At 36.8% G+C, this 12718-nt stretch overlaps 1 protein-coding gene across 1 annotated transcript; it reads right to left on the bottom strand.

Annotated features, from left to right (window-relative positions):
• Nucleotides 1-202: 202 nt before the first annotated feature.
• On the bottom strand, nucleotides 203-11728 carry LOC138307534 (uncharacterized). The gene is made up of 3 exons (XM_069248334.1): nucleotides 11513-11728; nucleotides 10387-10768; nucleotides 203-3808 (listed from the first exon to the last, which is right to left on the bottom strand). Exons 1-3 carry the CDS (start codon nucleotides 11720-11722, stop codon nucleotides 3255-3257), a joined length of 1146 nt encoding a protein of 381 aa, XP_069104435.1. The 5' UTR covers nucleotides 11723-11728; the 3' UTR covers nucleotides 203-3254.
• Nucleotides 11729-12718: the final 990 nt, after the last annotated feature.

Genomic DNA, 12718 nt, shown 5'->3' with positions numbered 1-12718 from the left:
ACCAATAAAGATTTCATTTAACGTACGTGACATTGGCTTGGGTATGGATACAGCGTAAGTATTGTACCAGCTTAATCGTGTTGCAATTTCAATGGTATCAATTAAAATTCTTAAGAACGATGTGGAATTTGTCATAATTTTATGTTATATATATGTTTTATAAGGAATGCAGAATCATTTATGCAAAATATTTGCTCTGTAATTAGCCTGACTGAATATTCCCTTTAAATAAGCAGTATATTGATAAAATAAAACTATAATTTATGTATTTACAACAAGTAAATAAAACATAAAAAGCAGTTCTAACTTTAGTCACACTAATTGGTCCACTTACACTTATTCACTACAAGTCTTTGATGATATTTGCAGTTTAAAACGTCTTTTGAGTATATGACAGGAAATGAATTTAGATGAATAAGAAATGAAATCCTATCGAATTATTCGTCTAACCTTTAGTGCTTTGTCGGTTCGTTTTGGTCGCAAGTTTTGGTAGTGTTCGAGTTCAGATATTATGATAAACTTTCAACTACCTTAAATAAATATAACATTTTCTCCGATACAATCGCTGGCTATTCAATAATTAGAGTGAGTGGGGAGAGTGGGCATTAGGTGTGAGGCTCTGTATCTGAAGCACCAGAATTAGATGTATTAACTTCCAAAAAGACGTTGAGTTATTAATCTGAGGTCATTGCCAAGTATAATAGACTTGATCGAGGAACCCTCAAGTACGGACAAGGACGAAATTCTTTTCAATGTTTTTACATCGCTCTAAATTCAATAGTAAATATATTTTAACTAACATACTTTCAGAAAAAAATATCCCAATATATTTTTGCTTAATTCTATTTTACTAGACAATTTCAGTCTCAACATGTGTTTTGTTAATTTCAATCAGCATGTTTGTTACATCATCATTACATCTTACGTTGACCGATTTGAGTAGTACAGTACCATTGGCTTCCCATTGGCTATAGTAACCATCAGTTGTCAATGACAGCACATGATGTTAATATGGCGCCTTGTTTTGGGGTTTTCGAATATATTTATTGATAAGATGCATTGCTCAAATATGAAAAAGAATCCCAAAAAGTTTTTGTTTGATCATATTAACTTCCCATTAATAACAACAAATATCCGTACGCTCGGATTTCCTCGGGTTAATGAGTGCGTTCGGAACTGCACATAGAAACTCTTTTGTGACTAAGATTATGAAGAATAGCTATCTATATGTTATCCGTCTAACGATATCTTACCTTTTAACGTTAAAATCAGGATGGTTTAGTCGATAAACGGCGTATTTGTCGATATTGTACTTAAATAGGTTTGCCGAAAGCTTGATACCGGATGAAAATCAAAGTTTGTACGGTAGGTGTAGGATCTAGCTTCGACAAAGTAGAAAAATTATGTTGTCAGATGTTTGAATTTGGCTAGGCTAATATAACACGAAACAAATAACATAACTCATACAAACGGACTGATATATGCCGAAACGGTCTTGAACTGCATAAAATGAAATTTCATAGCAATCAAGTGATTAAAACATTTTCTATTCATCTCCGACATATTTAACACTTAATATACATGCATGTGTTATAGAGAGGATGCAAAATTAAATCATTTGCCGCGTAATCCTCTAGTATAAAACTACAGATCTATATAGAAATATTTTCATCTCGATCGCCCCACCCCTGCTTTTGGTTCAATTTGTACAAGCCAGTATATTTCATGGATATTGCTTATTTAGATGTCCACATGTTTCATGTTAGCTAATATGATCTTCAATGAGCACTAACTCGTTCGGGCAACACGACTTTATTTACTGTGTACATGTACGATAATGCATAACTACTGTAATTAGACGATGCATGTATTTGTATTTCATGTTTTGAGAAAATGCATGGAAGTACTCGGATTCAATTGATCAAATACTATCTTACGAAATAACACATGTACGCTAGTGTCAACAACAATATTGTATATGTGATATAGAAAGTAAGCATGTACATGTAGACATAGATCAATTATTTTCCTATCTACAGTTATCAACTGAACGTAGATCGAAGATTCAAAATAAGAGATTTTCTTAGGCTTACAGTACAGGTAATCTTGAGATTCCAAAAAATCTGTTTTAATTTACTTCGGATAATAAATATATATCTTCATGTATTAGATATGCAGAAATCTTCCCAAAAAACATACAAAGGCATACAGTTGTGTATGATGACATCGATTTTACCGACATTTTTGTGATCAAGTTAAAATTATCAACTTCGATCGTTGTCACGAAGATGCTTTTCATGGCTACAATTTTGGCGCCAAATTAAAATTTATGCTTTAATATCTGCCTAAAACGACTTTTGAAGCCGAACAACTGTCTTATTGCGTGGACAAAAAATTAAGAAAATTTAACGACACATTTTTTTGAAATTAGGTTTTAAGTTGAAATTCAAATGCAAAAATTGCCCTTTTCAGGCCTCATATATCCGCACTCGCGTAAAACAATCGCAATTAATGTATTTTTAAGAGTGGAAACGACATTGAAGTCATTGATAGCCATAAAAACTTACAAATTAAAGATGATAAATGTTGTTTGAAATATTTCAGTCAATTTCCAAGCTTTGGAAATATGTGAGTAAAATTGTATTTTGAGAAAATCAGACGGTAAAGTAGGGTTATTGAGAGTACAATATTTCCAAAACCGCACGGTCAAATTTCAAATAAAAGCCTTAATAAACAGTTTATCAATCAATTTTTCAGTAAGCAAATTTTAAAGAAAATTAAACGAGGGGAAATTTTAATGCCTAACTGTATCGAACCACCTTAATGTGAGAGATGCCCTTACCGAAACATCTCGCATAGAGAGGTTCTTTTTGTTTTCATTGTAGAGAAAAAAGGTAGGCTAGTTTGATTGATAGTGTTGTTATAGTCTAAAGAACATTAAGAAAAAGAATCGGTATACAAAGTTTTCGAGATGAATTGGCTTCAATGAATTTTTGTAATCATGCGGTGCATTTATGAAAATTAACATGACTTACGCGGAATTAAAGAACGAGGCAACATTCTAGAGACTGACCAATATCGGGACCTGTCAATAATGTTTTATCAAAATTTATCTTTCAATAATATCTCTAGAAAAAAATGTATCCATTAGCGTTCAATGTCACCCGATACAGAACAAACAATTACAACCAATCGCCTGATTAACTTCAACAAACGTAACCGTGAAAGTCTGGTTTCCGTTACACTCCTCCAAGCTATCCTGATGTAGCCTGTGTACAGTAACACATGTTTTGGTCACAGAGTCCCTGAGGACAGTTATGTTGGCACCACAGGTCAAGGCCTGGGTTTCCGGCCACAGAGAAACAATTTTTTCCTGATCCTAACAGTCCGTTGTCCTGGTCATCAACTAACTGACCAGCCGGACTACACTTGCAGTGCGTCATCGGGCAGTATCGACGCTTACAGTTGATGTCACACCATCTGTCCATGCTAAGCAGTCCTTTCCAGGCGCCAGCTGACTTACAAACGATCCGTATAGATGGAGGAGGCGCAGGAATTACTGGCCTCTGGGTTGTTGCTTGTGTGGAGGTAGTTGTGGTTTTTGTAGTTGTTTGCACAGGTGGCGCGTTTGTAGTCAGTGAAGTTGGTAACTTTGGATTGAATGTTGTTGGAGAAGGGGTTGATCTGTCATCTGATCCACTTTCAAGAATCGCTATATCTGCACATGCGTAGAATTCTTCCTGAGGTCCTTGTCCTAATCCACATTGCCCTCTAGTGAAATCGTTTCCGGTGCAGCCCCATCGGTTTCCTGCAAACAAGTACCAATGACAATATTACTAGATTCATAACATTTAACATGTTTGGCTAGTGTAATCATTGAGTCAAAGGACGCTTCATTCTTCGGGACACATGGACCTATTGTACACATGTTTTTATACATATATTTATTCGAATTTGCGTTTAAATTGAAAAAAAAATATTTACATTTCGTTTTCTCTTTGTTATACCTTACCAACTGCGAAATTGTTTACACTTTCTTAAACGCAGTGGTTGCCGCGCAAGAACACACACCGGAACACTGACTTTCGCTTGAAGAGTGAATGCGTATCCGGTTAGACCTATTGTATCTGTATGAAAAATCGGTTATTGTCCTATCGACTGATCAAATCAGATGATGTTGTCGCTGCTGGCGGTATGTAAAACAGACTATTCCTTATCTTAGTGTAGCTGTATGAATTTCAATTATATTGTGTAGCATAACCAGAAACTTAGTTATTACAATGAAAACTCAATTAAAATGAAGTCCTTTATAGTCCTGTGAATTTAGCAACAAGAATTCCACGGAAGTGAATTGCCGCCTGCACAGCATCCTAAAAAATTAGTTATTTACAGTTGAAAATATTGTTAATAATTAGGTAAAATTATCAAGTCCCGTAACTCTTGCAAATATTGACGGATTTTGACCAGATATAGAGCAACATACCAAATTTGGTTGAAATCGGAAAGTAAATACTAAAGTTATCGAGCAGAAACCATGGCTTTATCTGTTTTGACGATTTTAAAGTCCCGTAACTCTTGCAAATATTGACGGATTTTGACCTTTATTGAACTCATCTGATATATCTTACGTAGTGATACCTAAGTGTTGCCCTTGCGTGCCGGCGACACAAAAATATAAGCCTAACTTAGAAATAATTGCAATAAAAATGTTTTTGATTTTTGGATTAGTAATTATAAGTACTATACCAAGAAAAAAACATGATATTAGAAAACTGGGGAGGGGGTATAAAATTAACTGTGTATGTAGTCCAACTTTAGTATAGTAAATATTATTGAGCAATCGAAACCGCCGCGAAATATGTTTTGGAATATAGCAATTTTATCATTCAAGTTCTCTTCAAATACAGGAAACACTAACATTTTAACATAACTAACGTTAGTTTGTGATAAAATTATTCAAATATTCCCTTTTGTATGCTAGTAGTATCATTTTCTGAAAATGTATTCACATGATAAAAGTAAACAGGAACCTTCAAAGTTGGCTTGTTTGTTTTATTATGTAACGTCCTATTAACAGCCAGGGTCATGTAAGGACGGCCTCCTATGTATGGAGTGAGTAGCGAATGTGAAGTGCAAAAGTGCGTGTTTTGGCGTTAGAATTGTACCTGCAGCCCCTATTGCATGATCGTAAAAGGCGACTAAATTGAGGATATGATCTTTTTATTCTTACTAACGCCTCTCTTGGCACCACCTCACTTTTGGTCTTCAGTTTAGCGTTCGCCCTTATAAGGAAGGCTCTAGGTCCTTCACTCAAGGGTACTTCTGGCCAAATTTGGTTAGAATCTATGCGGAACTCTATGGCTAGGAAATATTGATGGACAGACGCCGCGCCATGACATAAGCTCACCGGCACTTATATGGCTAGGTGAGCTAAAAAAGGAACTTTTGGTATATTTTAGAAGGGAGAGACCGCAATGTATTTGATTCAACCGTGCTTTATTTACAAATGTATTGAAGGAAAAGAATTGCGACCTATTGAAACATTCGCCTGATCTGATGTATTTGATTCAATCGTGTCCAACACAAGTGAGTTTTTTTTATCGTACCTATATTTATAATTTACATACTTTTTGAACAAGCATTATTAAAGCAGATAATTACAAATAGCAGGTTTCAATTTGTGTACATTGGTATATATTTAATGGGACAATTCATTCTAAGAGAACATCATTAATATTTGTACATATATCGGGAAAAAGCCAGTTCTAATGGAAATTAGATCAGTCGGTTTTACAGTGATATGCCAGAAAAGTCCGGTGGCGAAATGCGTGTGGAGTGTTCAAATTCGCTCGCTGTCCGCCATTACACATTGTGGTCGAACATCTTGTATGCCGAACCCTGTCCCTTGCTCGTAGAGTATTGCTACTTTTGTCTAGAAGTGCTCAACTCGTTCTGACAGTAATGTGTTTACCTTCCTAGGTGAATTGTCTTGTCTAAAAATCATTTTATCACCTCCTCAGTGGTCATGTAGTTCATTTGTTTAACGTGCGTGATGTTGGCTCGGGAATAGGTAGGCGAACATATTTTTGCATCAATAATGAAATGATAATTTATTATCGTCATGGACGGAACAGCCATTTAACAGCCGTCATCCGTGATCGCTGGCACGACAATTGTGACGTCACAATGATAATGACTTCATAATAAGCGCTTGATGTTCATTGTCTATATAACTGCCAACTGCGTTTGGTAAGGTTACACAAGAATTCCATGGAAGTATATTTTGACCAGTATCGCATCTATCGAAGATCTCATTGATATAAAGCAATACACCAAATTTGGTTGAAATCGGACAATAATACTAAAGTTATTGAGCGGAAACCATGGATTTATCTGTTTTGACGATTTCAAAGTCCCGTAACTCTTGCAAATATTGACGGATTTCAACCATTATTGAACTCATCCGAGATCTTATTGATATAAAGCCATTCATGAAATTTTGTTGAAATTGGACAATAGATATCCAAGTTATCGAACGGAAACCGTGGATTTATCTGTTTTGACGATTTTAAAGTCCCACAACTCGTGCAAATATTGACGGATATTGACCATTATCGGACTTATTCGAGATATCATTAATATATTTTGTTTGATTAATTAACGTCCTATTAACAGTTATGGTCATGTAAGGACGGCCTCCCATGTATGCGGTGTGTTGCGTGCGTGTTTTGGGAGACTGCGTTATATTCATGTTGTGTCTTCTTGTATTGTGGAACTATTGCCCTTTTTATAGTGCTATATCACTGAAGCATGCCTCCGAAGACACTTTTATAGACTTTGGTGTGTCTCGATCAAAAATCATTCCAAAAAATTTCAAAAATTTAAAAAGGAAAAGGAAAAGAGACGTCTTAATTTTAAATCCACCAATAGTAAAAGTTACAATAGGCCTTTCGAGATACCAGAATTGCTCGAGTCCCTTGAGAAATCAAAGGACTCGGCAGCTGGACCAGACGAAATTCCATATATGTTTTTAAAACAATTACCAGACTCTTCACTAAAATGTCTTTTAACTATATTTAATCAAGTTTACTCTTGTGGCAAAATTCCTGAGTCTTGGAAGGAATCTACTATTATACCCCTTCCGAAGCCCGGGAAAGATGCTACTGATGCCAATAACTATCGTCCTATTTCATTGACGAGTTGTATTTGTAAAACTCTAGAACGTATGATAAATACCAGATTAGTTTGGTTCCTGGAATCAAACAATATTTTAAGTCCTTTGCAAAGCGGCTTTAGAAACCGCAGGGGAACGGTAGACCACTTAGTTAGACTAGAAACATTTATACGAGAAGCATTTGCCAAGAAAGAACATCTTGTGGCCGTATTCTTTGACCTTGAAAAGGCATACGACACAACTTGGCAATATGGAATCATGAACGATCTCCATGATATCGGTATACGTGGTAATTTGCCAAAGTTTATATCAAATTTTATATCTGACAGGCATTTCAAAGTTCGAACGGGTTCAACTTATTCAGAAACAGAAACACAGGAGATGGGCGTCCCTCAGGGTGGTATCTTGTCCGTCACACTTTTTGGACTAAAAATTAACAGCATAACCAAATGTCTTGGCCAATCTACGGAAGGGTGTCTATTTGTGGATGATTTCTTGATCTGTTACAGATAAAAAAAACATGCACACTATAGAACGGCAACTACAACAATGTTTAGGCAAATTACAAAATTGGGCTGACGAAAATGGCTTCAGATTTTCAAGATCAAAAACTGTCTGTATGCACTTCTGTCAAAAACCGAAAAACCACACAATGATTCTGACCTCACACTCAATGGAATTAAAATCCCAGTAGTTGAACAAACTAAATTTCCTGGACTAATATTTGATTCGAAACTGTCCTTTGTTCCACATATCAAACATCTGAAGGATAAGTGCTCGAAGGCGCTGAACATTCTACGAGTTCTTTCCCATTCTGATTGGGGTGCAGACCGTGAAATGCTTCTACGTATCTATCGGGCACTTATTAGATCAAAACTTGACTACGGCTCTATTGTCTATGGATCGGCTCGCAGCTCCTATCTACAGATGCTTGACCCTATACAGAATCAGGGACTGCGTCTGGCACTTGGAGCTTTTCGAACAACACCTGTGAAGAGTCTCCATGTGGAAGCTAATGAGCCATCTCTAGACGATCGACGAAAGAAATTATCCTTACAGTATGCTGCTCAACTGAAATCCAACCCAAAAATCCTGCATTTAACCTTGTATTCAATCCACAACACCAAGAAATATTTACACAAAATCAAAAGCTCATACCAACATTTGGCATCAGAATTTCAAAATTTTTGCTGGAACTTAATATAACTTTCGACACCATTGACGAGTGCACCGTATCGGATGTACCACCATGGCTCATTCAAACACCTGATATCAATTTATCTCTACATGAGAGGGCAAAATCCAGTGCATTACCCGAAGAACACAAATCCTCCTTTCGGGAGTGCATTAGGGCTTTCCCTGACCATGTTCAGATCTACACTGACGGATCAAAAGATGGTGATAAAGTTGCGGCAGCCTGCTGTACATCTAATCACTGCTCCTCTATCCGACTCCCGGATATTGCCTCCATTTTCTCTGCGGAATCTTGTGCTATCGGTCTGGCGCTTGACCATATCGAAGAACACCGCATTGAAAAGGCAATCATCTGTTCAGACTCTCTTTCGGTTCTTCAGGCTTTGATATCAAGAAGCCCTAGAAATACTCTAATCCAAAATCTTTTAATCCGAACATTTCGATTATCTTCTAAAACTCAAATTACTTATCTCTGGATTCCCAGTCATGTGGGTATAAAGGGGAATGAACAGGCTGATGAAGCAGCTAAGACTGCTCTTCGCCTAGCACAAACAGATTTGAAACTACCTTACACCGACATCAAACCTTCAATTCAGTCAGCCATCAAACACCATTGGCAACAAAGGTGGTCTACCGAAACAAACAATAAACTGTTTAAAATTCAACCTACACTTAATCCTAAACTGTCCAGTCGGAGAGACCGCAGAGAGGAAGTTGTACTCTCTCGGCTCCGAACTGGACACACACACATTTTACACATTCCTATCTATTGAGAGGGGAGGATCCTCCTACATGCCATGCATGTGATTCTCCTCTCACAGTGGAGCATATTTTATTGCATTGTATTGATTTTAAACACATACGAGATAAATACTACGATGTCTCCGACATGTACACTTTGTTTCATGCCGTGAGACATAATCGTATTTTTAATTATCTCAAAGAGATCGGTATTTTAAGCAAAATATGAACGTTTTCTCATCATACATCGTATCAACTCAACATTTCATCGTTTCATCAACATTGTGCATGAGTTTTCTCATGTGTTTTAGCCAAATTTATTTTATCCCATGCAAACCTTCTTTTTTTTTTATCAAATTAACGTTTACAATCTGTGTTTTAGTCCTTACTTGCTTTTTCTTACCCTGAACTTTTATCCTGATATTAGTGCATGATTTGTAGTTTGGCCCTAAATGACCTTAGTTGCCGATGGGCCGTAAAACTCAAACAAACAAACAAAAAGTGTCTCGGCCAGGGGACAGAACCCAGAGCCTCCCTCACAGGGGCGAACGCTCAAGGCAAGGCCAAAAGTGAGGCGGTGCCATTATAAAGCAGTATATACCAAATTTGGTTGAAATCGGACAATGAATAATTAAGTTATCGCACGGAAACCGTTTCCCGGACGCCGACGCCGACATAGTGATACCTAAGTGTCGCCCTTGCGTTGCAGGCGACACAATAATGGGACTGCAGTCAAAATGTAAATAAAGCAATTTGAAGCTGTCATATTTTTCTATAAGATACTTCCATCTAAACGTTTATGGAAATTTGTATAGTACATAATATCTTTAAAATTAATATTGATTTTTTTATCTTGTGTTACTGAGAGGACAGTTATTAAAGTTAAACATGGTCCTTTAGACATTTATCCCCAATACTCTCGGGGCTGAAATGTCCACTTTCTCCACTTTTGATACCTTAATACTTTTCCATTGATACATACAATAATCTTATAGAAAACCAAAGACATGAAGAAGACCAAAGAATACAAAAATAAAATTTAGTCTCCTTTACATCTGTTCAATGAAAATATCAGGTAGCACCTTTGACCACATCCTTCAACAAATCTTACCAGTTCCATTGCTTTTAAAATATCCTTATTTTAGTCGCCTTTGACGATTATTCGATAGGGCATAAGATTTATCTGTAGGACCAACTTTATGCAAACGTAGGAAGCCTTCTTTTAAGTGACGTAACTTTCGGAAAACTCAAACAATAAAGGAGTATGTTTTACGTACCCGTTCTGTATCGCCATTGTAGAACACATTGTGAACAGGTGACGCCATACGGTAGTCTCATTTTAACGTCATATATCCCAGCATTGGTATCATAGACGTAAACCCGGCTAGAATTACCGTGGTACTCATGTAGTAGATAACGGTCGAGACAGTCCTGTGTGGCTGCCTTCTTCACATTGTTGTTAGGACACAGTCTGAACTCAAAGTAACCTCTATGACTGGCAGTCACCTCCACCTTTATATCAATGGTACCACCTGTTTGGTATACCTCTGTTATTATACCGTTGGCGTAGCGTCCGTACGGCGGTTCGTTTTCCCGGATAGCCGTGTCGTATCGGTCTCCACATATTCCACATTTACCGCCATTAACCCACCACTGGATCTGAAATATACCACAGGGATTTATGTTGAATATGATTGTTATGATTGTTTTACATAATTTTGCTCTAGACCCCTCAAACACCTTTAAATCCATGGATGCGTTGGTGGGCCAATGTATAAATTGTAATCAATCACTGTAAAGTACAATAAAAATTCTAAACAGGACCCGACACATTTTCTTCAAAATCGAAAGTGAAGAAACCAGACACCAAACGCTCGTTGGAGGCGCTGACTAAAACAAAGAGAACATGTTTAATTCAGAGATAAGAAGGTACCAGCACATTTGGCTACCTACATATGAAATTCAGACCAAGGATTTTGAACAGGTGGACAGCGACACCTGCAGTACAGGGACTAAAAAAGCTTTGAATTATGTATCGGAGTGAAAGTCCACATTGTGACAGAATGAACATCAGTATATTCAATGAACATGTTTGTTATAATGCGAAGTTGAATTAAATAATTCCTAATTTTATACTAAAAACTAATATTATCTGATTTGGTTTCTGTTAAAATAGTTTCTGATCAAGACGCATGCACCTACACATAAACAGCAACTTAAAAGTGTACAGTATCAAACATTGGTTCTTGTTCTACGAAACAGGTAGATGGTAGATAATAGTGTTATCAGCATCGTTTTCTTAAGGCATGCATTGAAATATCAGCATATTTCAACTGAGGTCAGGTCGTAATTTTGATTTTTCAAAAATATTTTGATGTTTTTTGACAGAATATAATAACTTACCGGGAATCCGCCACAGAAGAGCTGATGGTCGTTATAGTTTGGCGGGGTTTTATATCCATATCTCCACATTGTTGACCGTCCTGGAGGCTTAACAAGCCGACCATGACCGGCGACTCCCTCAAGACTGATCACAATTAGAACGGCCAAACATAAAACGAATATATCCGTTACCTGCCATTTCAGCTTTTGTTTAATTACACACACTTCCATGGCCGTAGCTAATAAGTTCAACCTAAAATGAAAAATTTAACTTTATCTGTAAAAGAGTTTTCCTAAAATTCATCTTGCTTATTTTTTATGCGGAAGCTTAACCGTTTAAAATCATAGACATGTATATTAAAGTAACACTTCCATGCGAAATCGTCCAGATAACATTTTGGTTTCACGATCCGTGTTTAAAGTTATTACAGCAAACCAGATCCATGCGTTGATGGCATGTTATTCCTGCTAATTGCCAATAACATCCAGGCAGAAATGAAATGGTAGGTATAAATGCAGTCCAGTTTAATGTTGCACAATGTTAAAATCCAAGCGAATCATTTCCGGTGGCAATGGTCACTGTAATTCCCGAAAGTTCATCGTGATATACCTAAATTGCCCAGAGACAGCTATTTGGTTCGGGGACGAAGTGTATATGGTCAACATTTATGGGGCTCTCGATGGGGAGATTCTTCGAATAATCATAAGCGATAGGGCTTAACAGAAACATTTCTATGTAAAATTCGGAAATTCTAGGACGTCTTTTTCTCATTTTCACACAATTTTCAGTAGACTTTTGCTTGATAACATACTGTTGTAATTTAATACTTTCAAAAATGAGGAGTAATGCAATGTATTAAAGTATCCATCAAAAGTAAATGAACTGGATCTCGTTTGTCTTTTACCTAGTTTGATGATATTACTGATTTACACAGAATTGTTCCTTAGAAAAAAATGTTGTATTATGTTTTACGTCATTATAACAATTTAAAGACGGTTGATTGATAATATTAATGTCTTATTCACAACAACCGAGGTCAGAGGATGGCCACCCGTGTGTGCAATGCGTTGTGGTGCGTAAATGTTAGTTTGATTATATTAACGTCCTATTAACATGCGTGGTCATGTAAGGACGGCCTCCCATGTATGCAGTGTGTAGCGTGTGTGAAGTGTGTGGTGTGTGTTTTTTGGTGACTGCGGTATGTTCGTGTTGTGTCTTCTTGTAAA

The sequence above is a fragment of the Argopecten irradians genome, chromosome 14 (assembly GCF_041381155.1).
Source record: "Argopecten irradians isolate NY chromosome 14, Ai_NY, whole genome shotgun sequence".
NCBI classification, from domain to species: Eukaryota; Metazoa; Mollusca; class Bivalvia; order Pectinida; family Pectinidae; genus Argopecten; species Argopecten irradians.
The sequence above is the reverse complement of the archived record's forward strand: the minus strand, read 5'-3'. Positions and strand labels throughout refer to the sequence as shown.